Source organism: Pempheris klunzingeri, chromosome 19 (genome assembly GCF_042242105.1).
Source record: "Pempheris klunzingeri isolate RE-2024b chromosome 19, fPemKlu1.hap1, whole genome shotgun sequence".
Taxonomy (NCBI): domain Eukaryota; kingdom Metazoa; phylum Chordata; class Actinopteri; order Acropomatiformes; family Pempheridae; genus Pempheris; species Pempheris klunzingeri.
In genome coordinates, this window is record NC_092030.1 from 18,576,040 (window position 1) to 18,592,372 (window position 16,333).

Below are 16,333 nucleotides of genomic sequence, written 5' to 3' on the forward strand. Positions count from 1 at the left end.
AGAATAGTAACATTCTCTGCCATGCATGTAATACCTGATGAGTTACAATATTATACACACTATGCAATGTTATGCAAACGCTACACTAGAATGCATGTCAATGGAGGATTACTAACATTTTGTCAGTTTATGGACCAACTTGGTAACCAAATATAAGTTTGAAAATGAAAAATACACTATTAAAATCCACCTTTTGATACAGAATCACCTCATAAGTGAGATTCATGAAGCATCCATTCAAGCTTTGGGGCATCAACTTATTCAAAGCTATTTCGGCCACCAGAGGAGGAGAGAGACTTGCCACTGAGGCGAGCAGCTGCCTGTTAAGACACATAAACATTCAGATACAGGGACACACACACAAACACACACACGCAGTAAAACCTTTTTTTAAATGCTGAGCCACATACCCCTGTTTGTCCTTTGGAGAAGTTGGCATGTGCATAAAGGAGCACTGCAATGTCATTATGTCCTGCTTCCAGTGCGATGGACAGGGCTGTGCTTTCATCCTGTAAACACACAAACTCATAAACATTATGAGAGGCTTTGTTGTCTATTGGACATTCACAGATGGAAAAAGCATACTGCTCATATTCAGTTATATGCAACTTCTACCGCTTTGTTCTCCTGACACATTTAATGGAAACTCTTCAGCAAATGTTTCCTCTGTGCTTTTGTAATACAATATGTGAGATGAAGTTGAAACACTTCAACTTCACAGCTTAAAGCCATTAGGCTCATGCAGCAATGACTCACATACACTGTCAGTCAGAGTGGCATCACAGTCTGGCTGTGCCAGCAGTAGTCTAACAATATCAGCATGGCCATGCTCGCTTGCACACATCAGCGCCGTGGAGCCCTCGTCATCCTGGAGATTGACCTGCGCCCCCTGTGCCAGGAGTGCCTGCACCATGTCCATCCTGCCATGGCTCACAGCCAGCATCAGAGCTGTCTGGCCGGCCTGGGTGGCAGAAGGGAGGGGTTAAGGTTAATGACGAGTCCACATATCTCAGCCATTTCAAATGTAGAATCAAAGCTTGTTTGAGGAATCATACAAATCACACTTTACTTCAGGCTTCACTCACATAAGATATGCACATACAGGACATGCACCCACTGATAAATGCATTGTTTCATTTTAAAACTCTGTAGAGACCATATTGCCTGTTATACCCTGTTATCTATAGAAACCTTCTGGCATTTACCAGAGCAACACAGTTGAACAAAAAGGAAACAATATGGAGAAACAGCAGTACATCACACCCACTACCGTTAGGTGAGAACGGGCTGACCTGGCTCGCCTTGGCATTGACGTCTCCTTTTGTGAAGAGCTGCTCCACAACTCTCAGGGCCTCAGAACATTCCACAGCAGCGAGTGCAGCCAGCATGATGGGAGTGTAACCTGCTTTGTTCTGCTGATTCACATTGCACACCTCTAGGTAGTGGTTTGATGGTGGTCAATTGGACCAAGTAGAAAAAACAAAAGAGAAGAAGGCAAAGATGTAAGAAAGAAAGAGGTTCATATCTTTTTTTAGTTGGTGATACATGCAAAATCTTTCTAACTATCCTGACTGTACAAAACATGACTTTTCTAAATAAAAATGCCAAATGAAATGGCCACAAAAAGTTATTCATTTGTACAGGTGTGGCTTCATAGTCGAAGAAAAGGTTGGCACTCTCAAAAGCTATAGCAGCCAAATATACAGGCCTTGCTCAGAGTGTCCTCAGGTAGCTGTGGCATCAATGCTGCTGTGCAATTAAAAGTTCTTAAAAGCACGATAAAATGTGGCATAGTATATATTATAGCAGGACTCGGACGCGAAGAATGAACACCTAAATTAACTCAGATCAGTGCATGCTGCGAGGCGTCAAACTACCCTGACTCACTCTTTGAAATGGGGTCCACTGTTTGTTATTTTTTAATTCTCAGATATAGAGTACATGGATGTACTGGATGTAGTTAAGCTTGCCTTTTAGGGCTAGGTCCTATTCATTTTGAAAGACACAAAAAGCTTTAGTCATGAAAAGTTTTTGCTGATTATACATTTCTGTTCCACCTGTACCAGACAGAGGTAGATACAATCTCTTCTGAAAGCAGTAGCAAGTCTTTTAGATAGAAATAGGGCATTTTTTAAAATGCGGTTCCATTTCTAATTTTCAGAAAGCTTGTGTTTGGGCAAACTATACCATCTGTACTACCGGTTACTGTAGCAATACACTACTTCTCTGGATCAATATAGTATTTCAACAAGAGCTTTTAAGCTACAAGAAATGCATACACTTTCTAAGTGTGGTGTAATTATTGTTTTGTAAAACAAGCAGCAGTAAAAAAAAAAACAACATTGGGGAGAGATAGAAAACACTGGAATGTCACTGGTGTACCTGCATCAAGCAATTTCTTGACAATGCCAAAGTTGGAGTGAGACACACTGTAGTGCAGAGCTGTATTCCCGTTGCCGTCAGCCATATTAGCTATATGTTGCAATACTGAGGCTGAAATGGCCCGAAATGTGGATAAGTAGTCGTCCACCGTCTCCGGAGCAGCTGACTTGTGACTGGACACAGAGAACCACTCTTGCTGGAGTGTTTGCAGACAATCATGCTGCAAGGAAAAAAAGAAGAATACAAAAAAGGGATGTCTTTATAAGAAAACATAATCATAAATGTCATGCAAGTTTTCATGATATACTGTGCGTACTAAACTAATTCAAAATAGACAGGAACATTTCATAATTACAGGGATGTGAATGAAACAGAAGACAAAGAAAGAGCAACAACTCACTATTAAAATCTCAAAAAAAAAGAAAAGGGAGAAAAGGAAAGAAAAAAAGGTTGCGGCATGTTGAGAGTTTTGTTAGTATTTCATGCAACATTGTGAAATCTGCCTTAATTTTCCTTTTCATGTGTACTCCTGCTTTTTGTGTCCATTTACCAAATTACTGTCAAAGCGAGAAGTCTCTTTCACGCAGAAATATCATTGTTTTGAAGTTCGGGGAAAATGCAATGACAGAAAATTATAGAGCCGACACATTCCTGCTCTTTTTGTATCCAGCACCACAGTCATTTCTTTTTAAATGACACACTTGAACACACCCTGCCCCAGCATCTCTCCGCACCCATCCAGTGACATACCATTAAACACACACACACACATGCATGCGCACACACACATGCACACAGTGACCTTCACTGGCTCTCACACTGAATATGCTCTACCAAACGTACCAACTCCCTGCTGGATAAAGCTGTGTCATCATTCAGGTGCAGCTTTAAGGCTTGACAGGCAGACAACATCTTTTCACTTAACTTACACCTGAAAGGAGTGAAATGCTATAGGTTACGCGCTGAAAATTTGAGTAAAATCAAAAAAAGTTTTGGCATTTGGCTTTTTTGACTACATTACCTTTGTTGTGCATGTGATTTTGAAGACCCTCTCGATCCCTTGTTGCCACCTTTGCCCTTTCTTGCTGGCGTTCCATCTTGTGAGGCTTCCCTTGATTTTTTGCTTCCTTTCTTTTCCACTTCCTCAGAGTTAGCCTTCTCACCGGCAGAGAGCTCGTACGATGATACGGGGTCCAATCTAAGGACCAAACACAAGAGTTAATACCCTGAATAATGTTAAGATACCAAGTTCTGGAGTCTTGTTGTTGTAAAATATTAGTTAAGACATTAGATGATTACCCTGTGGTCACTCTCATAAACTTCATGCTCTTCCTGTTGCTGCCACAGCCTTGGTCTCCATTCTGTTTCTTCACTGCAGACCGCAGCACACCAGCTTTAGTTGATCTGTCTAGAAGCAACAATGCAAAACATCCCTCTGAATATTAACATAAATATTTTACCTATAATTACTAACAAAATATAGAAATCATGAATTATATGAATTTACAATATCAATTTAGCATTGTGTCATCTGCAGTGTGTTATAAAGTACATTATGTAATGAAACAGATACAAACTCACTAGGCCAATCTGGGCAGGACTTAGTGAGGATGTATTCAAGAGGTTTCTTATATGTATATTCTCACAAATCTGAGGGCCTCCTTTTAAAAGACAAAGTTTTCTCTGACGCCAGCTCCTCCCACAAAGCCATTCAATTTTAGATCCTAAGCCACAAACTGGTATGTGTGTACTAGACGCTTTCCAAAAACCAGATATCATTCCAAACATTGCAAGTGTGTCCCTCAGAGAGTCAACTTGCCAAGCCAAAGGCAGCCACTTCCTCTAAACCTAAGACAAGTTTAAACTGGGACTTGGGAGCGGTCCGCAAGTAAAATATTTTTAAACTAGTTCTGCACACTATTTGACAGTATTCTTACCCACCAAAATGTTACTTTTTCTTTTCTTATGAAGATTTGCTTTATAACACATTGACACACACACACACACACAGACAGACACATATTTACCTTGCATAGCTGAGGATGTCTGTTGTTCCAGCATCTGTATCATTCGTTTGACCTCTGAATCATTTGCACCCTGTTGGCAGATTCCTGGGTTTGCTTTGTCACACTTGGAAGAGTCAACTAAAAGCTGAGACGGGGATTGAAACTCTCTGCTAACTGTAAAGAAGGAAAAGGATATTAGTGAAGTTTTTGAATAGTAACAGAACGATAATACAGATGTGGCATACAGTATGTTACAAAACAACAACAATAATGCAACATTAAAAAAGTAAAAGGTTTTGACCATTAGCGGCACTATGGAGCAATGTTTTGATCTGTGTCCCCATTTCGTTTGCAAGCACCTGACTGATGATTGCAGAGGACAATAACACAAAGGGTTTAGCAAGCCAATGATGTACTCTGGTATCATGCTATTCGGCTAACTGAGAACTGGTTGCCTTAAGATGTGCATATAAACCACTTTGTCAAGTCAAAAAGAAGACTGCTGGTCAACATAAATGTGTATGAAAACACCACATATTTAAAAATAAAAATCAGCTTTGCAAATGCTTTATGAAGACACACAATTGCCAAGCCATGCTCTTTTATTTGATATACTATATGTAAATTTAACTGTTTATGTTCACACAAACTGCAGAAGGTACCTTTAACACTAACTAAAGCTCTACAGTGTTACCTGGTGGCTGAGAATCTAAAGGATTGACTTCTGCTCCTTCTTGTCCTGCAGCTTTGGTACTGTTATTGAGGGACAGCTTGGAGCTGGCACCTCCTTGGCTACTGTGCGGCAGGACTTCCCTTTGCTGAGTGTAGTCATCTGTAAGCAGGTCCCCATGCTCCCTGAGGAGCCTATGCATCTTCTCTATGTAATGGTTCAGCTCAGCGTCCCACTGGGTCTGTGAAGATTGCTGGAACACCTGGCCAGGTTTACTGGTTGAAACTGACAAATCCCGTATCCTACCTTCCCCTACACCAATGGTCCTCGTCTTGATGGGGTCAGGTAGATGGGATGGTCCAGAGGCCATATTTCGGGTTTTCAGTCCAACCAGGAAATTCTCATTAATGTTTGTGAATCCAACACCAGTGTCTCGGGTAACCTTGGTGATTGTCCCTGGTGTTTGTTTTAAGGCACTTCCTAGCAGATCTGCAGTTCCGACACCAACTGTGCAGGTTTCTGGGATGCAATTGATGTCTTTGACCCTGTTGCCGACTGACACTGTTCTAGTAACAGTCTGATTGGTGTTGGTGTGTTTGTCTTGTGTACTTAGGACAGTATTAGTGCTGGAGTCTGTGTTGAAGGCGTGTCTGGTGTTGGTAAAGCGAGACACTGAACTGGAAACAGTGTTGGTACGCTGAGAAGTGGTCTGGGGTGATGCCATGATTCCTAGATCCACTCCTCTGACTTGATCTGTGGCAATACCTTGAGAAACCATTTCCTTTGCCTCACAAATGATCACATCAACAGAACAGTCTCCACAAGCCACCGAACGATACTCAATCTTTTCTTTCTTAGACCACAGATTCTCAACTGGTACATCAGTGTTGGTTTCTGCATCACATAACTTTATCTCCACCCCAACCCCTTGTGAATTTGTTAAAACTTGGATCCCCACACCCTTTTCTGTGGTCTCCACTCGCTCCCTGACCTCCCAGTGGCTCATGGGTATATCTAGCCCTGTGCAAACACTCTTCTGCTCAGGCCTACAAGATACTCCTACAGTCTTCACCTCTATTGCCTCCCCAGTGCTGGCATCTCTGAGCTCAGTGTGATTACCCACTCCCTGGGTTGTGGTGTTAGGCCTCACCTCGATGCCTGTGCTCACAGTACAAGGCCTAGCAAGTGAGGCTTTATCAGCTCGGTTCCTTGCTCCTGCAGCCTGAAGCTCCAGTTTCAGACGGCTCATCTCTGTCTGGAGAGCTGATTCTTTCAACTCCGCTTCTAAGTGACAAATTCTCTCCTTCAAGGTACCAATTATTACTTGTTGGGCATCAAGCTCTGCTTCTCGTTCTATGAAAATTCCAAGATTAACTTCAGACACTTCTGTTGCAACAGACCTCATCTTTACTTGATCAGTGTACACATATTTGTTTTCTTTTGTGGCTTTAGACAGGGTGATATCAATATCATTATCTTTTACAACTTTGACTGTCTTCATAGCCTTGTCATGTAGAGGGCTAGAGCCTTTTCCATGCTGTGCCTGCAAATGCCCGCCCTTGATAGTTCTTTCCAATGCCTGCATCTCTTCAGTCAGCTGCCTGAACTCTCTGAGGTCTGTGCAGTCTCCTCTCACTATGCCCTCAATTCTTTCCTCGGTATTCTCCTTGTTCTCAATGTCAGACTTTCCCATGCTATATGCGGTCTTCCAGATCACATCATTTATATCCTCGTTGTCACTCTGGTCCTTGAGTTGAGAGACCAGTTGCCTCTTTTCCTCCTGAAGGACTGAGATTTTTACCTGGAGAATAGGGATGATTTTGACCTGCTCCTCTAGCTCTTTTAGCCTCTGCAGAGCTACCACCATCTGGTCACGGACATGCTGCAGGTGCATGGGGCCGAGACCTGTAACTGGTGTGGTTCTACCAGAGCTTTGAGGGCTCAGCCTGAGGCATCCTGTGCTTCCTCTAATGCCCAAGGATGAGTTAAGGTGGACATGCATATCACCATCTGTTCCAGTAGGCTTGTTGCCATTGTTGTTTTGATTATATGCACCCAGGCCAGTGAAGGGGGAGAGCGACCCTGGGGAGCTTACCCCTCCAAAGCTGGCCAGTCGTCGACGTGGATGGGGCTGAGGGGGAGGCTGGCTTGTCACATCCTGATCGAAGAGTTTGCTGGTTTCCACAGTGTTTTTTTCCACCACGGGGCTTTGTCTTTGCGAAACAAGAGACCTTGCAGCAGGCTGAGGTTTTGACTCATTGAGTATCTGAGAGGTTGCTGGTCGTTCATTCCTGGAGGGTTTGTTATCCAATGAGGAGCCATGTGGTGGAGGAAGAGGAGGTCGACCTCTGGTTGTAGAAGACATGCAGAGTAGTCTTGTATCATCACTGCTACATGATGACAGGGATTCTGCAGAATGCCACTGGCTCGATGAAACGACATTCTGTGTTTTTTCCACATTATTGATGGCCGCTCTGGGCCTCCTCTTGAGGCTTAGCCGCTTAATGGTGGTGCCTTTTTGGAAATTGTCCACGCACTTGAAGTAATCAACGTCCGACTGACAACTGTAATCAATCCCCAGGTAGTTAGGAGTACACTCCTCAGTGTTTTGTCCTGTTAACCCAGCAGTGGAATAGCCATAGATTATTAAATCATTATTGATAAAATAGTCAAAAAACATTGAGCTGGAAAGTGGCAAATTTCCACCTGATTGCATGTGATAAAAAATAACAGAAGAACATTTCATGCATTGAGTTTAAGTTTAAAACCAGCTACAAAACTAGACAGCAAACCACTGACGATGAACGTAGAAATTGCTCTTAACTCTTTTAACAAAAAATACCATAGGCAAAATTTACAAAATGCTATGGAAAACACAATCTCTTTATACTTCTTTATGCTATATATTTTCTGCCTTTACATTGTTTTCTTTCCTTACCTCTGTATTATAAGTTCATCAGACACTGTTGCTATTCAAGTCTAGAGCCTTCCATCTATCGCCTCGAAATGTTTTTGACTATAAACTCTCTAAGCCTGTCCCACAAGGGGAGGGACAGAGGAGGATTTACCAATTGTGTAGACACTCTGTTTTCAGTAGTCGCTTCTCTCCAAATGGCATGCCTCTCTACATAGACTGAACCCACTCTATAATTACTCTGCAACTTTCCTTCTAAATGCCTGACCATACTCAAAACTGGCAGGTTTTCTCAACCACAGACATCTCCCAAGTATTTCAGCTAGTGAACACAAAAAAACACAGACATCTTGTTCATTTATCAAATGCATATACAATTAAAAATTGCAATTCCGGTATAACTGTATTCAAACTGTAAATGTTGAAGACTATAGTTGAGAGACAATACGTTAAAGCTGATGGAGATATCCCCTTCTTCACAATCATTAAATTCTATTATAGCAGCTACAATCAAAAAGCTGAACATAGTATGTGCATTACACATAGAAAAATGAAAGTTATGAAATCCACATCAAGCAAAAACTACAATTTAAGATATCGGGAAAGTAATAGTAACAGTTACCTGACACATTTCTCAGGATGTAACTGCCTTGAGCCATGAATATGATTCACAAAGTATCAATAATGGAGTGATCCATGAATATCCAGTTAGTGGTTTGAATAAGTCTGTAAATAAAAGAAAAAAGTAGCAAGTTTAACTCCTCACATCTTGATAACTACCTTTTACTGTACATGTACTGTCCTACTGCATCACTCGCTCAGTGTCATTGTTTCTCCCAGCCCAGGCCAGCAGTCAATAACAGCTAGCCTTACAATGCTTACATAAAGGAAATGCAATACCAGGCCATGACATATTATAGTTAATTCTGCAAAAGTAAAGTGAGCAAAAGGCTAAGCCTCAGTGCACAACAGTGACTCACCACATTGCAATGCCATATCACTTTCTCACCAGTAAGCACCTTCTGTACTCAGCATGTGGAGGTTTGAAGAGAGTTTTTTTTTTCTTTGGCAAAGAAAATGCACATAGGCTTTAGTCCTGTCAGTGTCTCAGAGTCATTTACATTTGCAAGTCAAGTTGAACAGTGTTTTCTGTATAAATTAAGACTACACGAGGTAGGTAAGGATAAATGAGGTTGTTTCAGCAGCAAAAGTATCACGACCCAGAGAAAAGAACATATATAATATGCATGAGAAAAAATATGAGCAAAAATATGGTAATAGAGCTAGAATATCACAGCCCTGAATATTTTAAAAAAAGCAGAATTATGTAAACATATACTGGTGTCAGCATCAATATAGTTATCACACTTAAATAGCAACTTCAAGTAAATATGATTCCAAACATTTATGGATTTTCTTCCAGCTTTTACACACACGTGTCACGACTAAGTCACTGCATCGGTCAGTGACATACATAACATTTAGAGAAATCACATCAAAACTGGGCTGTCTCCTCGCTGGCATCGAAGGAAACTTTATTTTTCATTTGAAGCCAGAGGGAATAAATAGACACGACATCAATCTTCAGGCAAGAAATCCAATAAGTTTAGCATGTTCTCCTTAGACTCAGCCACAGTGCCCCGAAGTACTATTTCTACTGCTGTCGGATGGATGCTACAGTGTGACTTGGGAAAACTCAGTGTAGGAAAGCAGTAAAATTTACAGCTAAACAGACAGGAAATGCAGAAATGTTTGGGATGCATGTAACGTATGTATGATAAGATTTAAATGTGTTTGGTTTATGCCTCTTCAAGGTGTCTACACCACAACATTATACTGCTTATTTATACATAATTATTCAAATAACTTTTTGATACAGAGCATCTTATGTAAGCACAACGCAACTCACATATCCTCATTTTATCACTCAAATAACTTGCACACAGACCGATGCCCGAGGGCCATTTAGACGTGTTCTCTCTATGTTGCTTGGTACATAAACAGATACAGTACGCTTTAGCTCTTGAATCAAGCTGTGCTTGGACTCAGGGTGTACTTGTTTCCAGTAAATGAAGTGGATACACCATCCACAGATCAAAATCTCAGAAGAAGCTGCTTTGCCCCTTAAAGATGACCCTTATGTTTCTGTGCTCAGCCTGGTAGTGGTGTGAACCTGCATTTCACAGGGTGGCCCCCGCCTGATGATGAGATGCACTCACATGTGTAAACCTACACTCTGGAATAATAATAATGTAGTTATCTTTCTTATCCTATTTGTCATGGTAACGTTATTATTGTTACTATCCTCATTGCTTATTTATGATATTACATGTTTAGGTACCCGACACTTGCACCCCTTTTGTTAGTGTCATTACTATTGTTGTTGTAAGGTATTATTAGCAATGTGATGACAATGATCATTATCAATTACATTTATTTACCCTTCTCAGTTTCTCCTGTCCCCATTTATTAACAAACTTGTTTTACGCTGTTGCTGTTACTGTTATTTAGTCATTTATTTGAGTTAAATCTATCTATATATTTATTTATCTTTTATAATTCATTTTCTTCCAGTCTCATTACCTCCCCCTTGCAGGGGGACCTATGACAACAAAGAGTCATAAGTCATAAGAGCAGAATAGAAAAACTACATGTGACACCAAACTATGCTTATTTTTCCAGACTGTAATCTTTTTAAATTGCTTCACAATTTCAAGTCTAAAAGGATCAAAATGAAATGAGAGAAGGAAAAAGTGAAGAACTTTTTTGTTGTGCTGGTCAGAGCTGATGAACATAAACCACTGACATCTTTCTCTATTCTGCAGGAAGATTTGGGAAGTCATTATTATCATTTAGCCTGGAAGATGAATTTCACCAAAGAATTCCTCCACGTTTGGCTCCCAGCTAGACGGATAGATGTTCCTGTAGAATGAGACGCTCTCTGGTTAAAAATAAACCAGGCCGGATGTTGCTAAAGCCTGACGCCTTTTTGTCTCGCTGCAAGAATACAAGGTAGAGTTAGACTGCAATGTGAAGCTGCTGTAAAACTGGACTTTTTCTCTGTTTTTCCTGTTTAAGAGTGAGATCCAAGTCGGTGCGCATTCCCTGGTTAGCCTCCATTAGCTAGCTACTGTGAAGAGATGCCACTCACCTGAGCAGAAGGTGGACACCTCCAACAACAGGTTCGGGTGATGTAGAAGTTAAAATGAATGTCATACAGGCGCCTTTATCAGTCAGGAAAGACCGACTGGCATTTAATAGACATTAAAGGAGCCGCGAGTTTATCTTTTATCTCCTTTTCTCCCTTGTTTCACCCTTTTTGCTTGTGAAACGTCACTCCTGGGAAGAAAGTTTTCACCCTGCAGGAGCAGCAGAGCCACTGCGCATGTGCAGAGAGCTGTCAGCATGCACAGCAGGTGCCCCTGGGAGCCAGTCAGGTGATGAATGGTGCTCTGTAAAATATTAATCATGTCCTTTCCTCTAATTAATCGATTATCCAGCATGAAGACTTACATGATTTTTGACTTTATTGTGTCAGAAGCATCTTTCTGGAGCTTTGCAATCTTCTGCACGCTTATCTCCAAGGGTCTTATGTCTTATAACATATTTTATTTCTTAACATGAACTCCATAGTGTATGTGTTCTGCAAGAATCTACTCAAAGTAAATAAAGAATATATTAATAAATTCACAGTTTTCAAAAGAGAAATAAAGTAAACTGCATGGATTGAACTGCACCTTTCCAACAATTTAAATTAGAATAAGTTGGTCATTTGTACATTATGCAGGGTGGTACTGTGCCTGACCAGGCCAGTTTTGGTGGTGCTGAAAACTGAAGCATAAATCGATTGCTTTTATTTGCAGAGAAAACTCAAATTGATTCAGGGCACATCAGAGTTAACAGCAGGGGACGACACACGTCTTGGAGTTGAGTCTTTGCCCAGACTTCATTTATATTCAATAGCTCGTCAGCTGCACAGCGACATCTTGTGGACACAGTGCAGAAATAACAATACCACATTTGTTTTTGTACAGTTTGACAAGGATAAGCAGAGAAAACAGTTTATTTTAGTGTAATTTATGTTTATGTTTTATTTATTTTTTTTAAAAAGTGAAGTGTTTTTGATGTGTGTGTGTGTAAGAGACCCATTAAACCTAAATATGTTGTGCAGTTTTTCTAGCTCTCACATGCTGGTCTGCACAACTGACCTTTGCAACTACATTTTTATCATTAACCTGAACAAGCCATGCATGGTGTGTGATTAACCATCATACCTGTTAGCCCACGGTGGTGGCTGTTATCATGCCTGGTCTCTTGTTGAGTTCAAAGTTCAACTTTAGCTTAAGTTGTGAAACAGGTCTCTGGCATATTTCGTGGAAGCTTATTTTGCAAGTCTAGTAACTCCACGGATGATGTGTAGTCCTTTTACCTTCCTGTGTGTGCGTCACAGACCATAAACTAATTAATTATGTGCATGCACAGACACACCGGCACAGAGACAGCACGCGCACACGCTCCCTCTGAACACAGCTGTCTATCTGCCTTGCAAATACTGTTTTATCAGCACATTATATTCTATAAATTCAAGTAGGCACGGACAGTGAGTCCCATGATGTGAACTTTACACTTCTTTGGGATCACGCGTGTTCAAGCAGTTTCCACTGTGTATCCAGAGAAGTGCTGAGCTGGTATGTTGAATTAGCAAAGTGAATCTTACAAATTACTTGGTACTTGTGAAACTAAACAAATTGAATTTGTTTGGTTGAAAATAATAGGAATCTGGCAACTATTTGAAAAGCAGAGAGCTTTTGTTGATGTACTGTAAGTGAAATAGGACTTAAGACAGGAGATGAATGTAGTGCTGTGTAAACATTGTTTCTGATTTTGGAATAATTCTGCACTTCTACACCATGCACAAAGTGAAACAAGACCCTGTTTCTTGGACTATTTCAAGTGTAACATCACACAATTTTGATTCACTAATGTGATTTCATTCATTCAAACATTGATCACAGCTTGTATTTAGCTAAACTTTACAGTACAGACTGATTGAAATATAATCTCAAATCAAAGGGATTGAATCAGATGAAGGCCATTGTTACTTTAAAACAAAAAGAAATCGACACTATCTTTGAACTTTGCTCTTTTAAACTCTCAGTAGCAGAAGTGATCCAACCAACCCCTAATTGTGAGAAAGGACACTTTTGATTGGTTAGAAGAGTTACACACCCCCATCCCTTCCCCTTTCTCACTTCTAGAGGCCACTTCTTAACTTTGGAGCTACACTCACCTGTTTCACTTGTGGCATTAGGTCCCGGTCCCACACCTGACAGCAACATGTCTGACAAAGGAACCTTCGATACCAACGTGCAGACCCTCACCAGGTTTGTTCTGGAGGAGGGCAGGAAGGCCCATGGAACAGGGGAGCTGACAAACCTGCTCAACTCCATCTGCACAGCTGTCAAAGCCATCTCAACTGCTGTCAGGAAGGCTGGGATCGCTAACCTGTGAGTAGTTTCTCCTTTATAAAATAAAGAATGAATAAATAGAATGAAATATACATGCCTCTGAATATGAAGGTGGGTACAAGGGTGTCCAGTAACTCCTGGACTGATTAATGAGCAGGGGTAGCTACAGTGTGCAGCCTATTAAACATTCATAATTTAATGATGTCACTGTTATTGGATGACCTCCATTTGCTTTTATCTAGACATTACTTGGGTTTAGTTTTAGTTTTAGTTACATGCAGAATGACATGAGAATCTGTAGGCATGTTTAACTTAAGCCTCGACCAAAGGTAAACTCTGCACATGTGTACAATCCTCCAGGGCAGAGGTCAGACAGATAAGCTTCTCATACCTTTCTTGCCAGTGCAATATTATACAAAAAATAAGACTGTGGAAAAACAGAAACCCTATGGGGATTATCACATTTCCTTAACTGTGCCCATTTGCATCAGAATGGATAGCTTTTAGCTTGATTCAGGCCTTGATCACATAAGTCCGCTCCCCTTCCCACTTTTGGAAGATATGGCATCGCTGGAAGCACCAACGTAACAGGCGACCAGGTGAAGAAACTGGACATCCTGTCCAATGACCTGGTCATCAACATGATCAAGTCCTCCTTCACCTCCTGTGTGCTGGTGTCAGAGGAAGACGAGAAGGCCATCATTGTAGAACCAGATAAGCAGGTACTCACACCCGTAGTGCATATAATTATGCACGCCTCTGCAAATATGTGTTGTTTTCTTAATGTTATTGGTTTTCACATGTTTTCCTGGTACTATCTTGACAGGGAAAATACATCGTGTGCTTTGATCCACTGGATGGTTCCTCAAACATCGACTGTCTTGTGTCAATTGGAACAATTTTCTCCATCTACAAAAAGGTTAGCAGCTACGATAGTGCATGCTCATTGAAAACATCACAGTTATCACAAGCCAGTTATGGCTTATGTGGCTTATGGCATTCAGTTATGTTTTATATGGACTTTCACTGAATTTATATTCTTCTCTGAAAACCCTCTCCATTTTGCAAATGAACACCTAGGAAGAGTAGGGTCCAGTGATGGAATATAGTTCATGTACTTTTGTACAAGTACACTACATATACTTTACTAGAGTGTTTCCAGTTTTTGCTTCTTGATGCTATTACTCCACTACATTTCAGTGATACTTTTTACTGTACTTTTTGTGACAGCCATAGTGAATTACCTTATGTTTTCTCATAGACCACAGATGATGAGCCAGCTGAGAAGGATGCTCTGCAGCCTGGCAGAAACATCGTGGCAGCTGGCTATGCTCTGTATGGCAGTGCCACCATGATGGTCCTCTCCACTGGTCAAGGAGTCAACTGCTTCATGCTGGACCCTGTAAGACCAAGTTTTTACTGTACAGACGACATCACAGCTCTTCTTCTTTTTTTTTTTTTCTTTCTCATCATTACCTTGCATTTCTTTTTCAGTCAATTGGCGAGTTCATCTTGGTGGATCGAGATGTAAAGATTAAGAAAAAGGGAAAAATCTACAGTCTGAATGAGGGATACGCACAGCATTTTTATCCAGATGTGACAGAATACATAAAAAAGAAGAAATACCCAGAGGTAATGGCAATGAGTGTACAGCTTACAGCATACTGTTCCTTTAAAACAGTACTATATTGCAATGGTCTAATGTGGAATTATGTCTAGTGACGATTGTTAATTATATTGTATAAATGAATATGAAATATTTTGACATTCTGACTTGTAGAATAAATTCTACTTGTTTTGCTTGTAGGACGGCTCTGCCCCATACGGCAGTCGATACGTTGGTTCAATGGTAGCTGATGTTCATCGGACTTTGGTATATGGAGGGATCTTTTTATATCCCGCTAATGTCAAGAGTCCTAAGGGCAAGGTGAGCAGGGGAGCTTATGCAAATGGACAAAAAAAGTCTTTAAACATGGAACCATCTCAGATAATCTATGTCAAGTTGCAGTAAAATCCACTCATAGATTATTTGTCATGTATCTTCTCATCAAGTCACTCCCATTTCTTGCCTTGCAGCTGAGGCTGTTGTATGAATGCAACCCCATGGCCTTCATCATGGAGCAGGCAGGAGGCATGGCCACTACGGGATCCATGAATGTCCTGGATGTCCAGCCCACCAACATCCACCAGCGGGTTCCTGTGGTCCTGGGATCTCCTGATGACGTGCAAGAGTATATTTCCATCTGGAAGAAGCACAACAAATGAGGTATTCAACTCTCTTATGCATCTACTTTATACAAATTCATATAAAATATAGTAGGTATCAATAAGCAAACTGCCTGGGGTTTTTTCTGTGTCTTTGAATTCAGCAGGTCACATCTGGTGCTGAGCAACCTAAAGCAGGACTAACTGCACTGTCAAGAGGCTCAATCAGGACATTCACTGTTCAGCTGATGGTGATGAAATATAATGTAACGAAGAAACCAGAAACCTCACTGGGTCTGCCACGTCTGCCTCACACTATGCTAATTCCATCTTGTTGCAGTAAGTGTTATTTGTAGAGACTTAGCCTGTATTTTTTAAATAAAGACAACACTAAAAGGTGCATGAATGTGTTAAAGTCTCAGTGGTGGGATATGGGGCACAAAGGTAGAAAGATAGGCAGGCACGACAGAAACCAGTTTTTTGGTCCGATGCATCTGTCACTAGGACTAGATGAAAAGCAATTTGTGTTAAAACTCTCTAAATGAAACATTGAATGGCTTTGCTTGTTATTGTTATTCTCATCTAAATCTGCCATTCTGTTACTCTTATGGCTGCCACACTCCTGCTATTCAAATCTCAGCTTCTCTCTCAAAAGCTGAAAAGTACTGTGTAATTTCATTGACCATCT

General features: G+C 40.8%; 2 protein-coding genes across 3 annotated transcripts; one reads left to right on the top strand and one right to left on the bottom strand.

The window, feature by feature from the left end:
* Positions 1 to 257: 257 nt before the first annotated feature.
* LOC139219071 (KN motif and ankyrin repeat domain-containing protein 1-like) lies at positions 258 to 8,631 on the bottom strand. Its single transcript, XM_070850859.1, has 11 exons — positions 8,595 to 8,631; positions 5,083 to 7,671; positions 4,410 to 4,562; positions 3,682 to 3,790; positions 3,404 to 3,580; positions 3,226 to 3,313; positions 2,383 to 2,602; positions 1,293 to 1,435; positions 761 to 961; positions 411 to 509; positions 258 to 320 (listed from the first exon to the last, which is right to left on the bottom strand). The coding sequence occupies exons 1-11, from the start codon at positions 8,629 to 8,631 to the stop codon at positions 258 to 260; spliced, it is 3,879 nt and encodes a 1,292-aa protein (XP_070706960.1).
* A 4,603-nt stretch (positions 8,632 to 13,234) lies between these two features.
* LOC139219053 (fructose-1,6-bisphosphatase 1-like) lies at positions 13,235 to 16,045 on the top strand. 2 transcript variants are annotated; one of them, XM_070850835.1, is made up of 8 exons: positions 13,235 to 13,479; positions 14,000 to 14,162; positions 14,267 to 14,359; positions 14,702 to 14,842; positions 14,935 to 15,072; positions 15,248 to 15,367; positions 15,517 to 15,706; positions 15,813 to 16,045. In XM_070850835.1, the coding sequence occupies exons 1-7, from the start codon at positions 13,310 to 13,312 to the stop codon at positions 15,703 to 15,705; spliced, it is 1,014 nt and encodes a 337-aa protein (XP_070706936.1). In that variant the 5' UTR covers positions 13,235 to 13,309; the 3' UTR covers position 15,706; positions 15,813 to 16,045. The 2 variants fall into 2 exon arrangements, with proteins under 2 accessions (XP_070706936.1, XP_070706935.1); XM_070850834.1 differs by having other exon boundaries at positions 13,236 to 13,479; positions 15,810 to 16,045.
* The last annotated feature ends 288 nt before the right edge of the window (positions 16,046 to 16,333 follow it).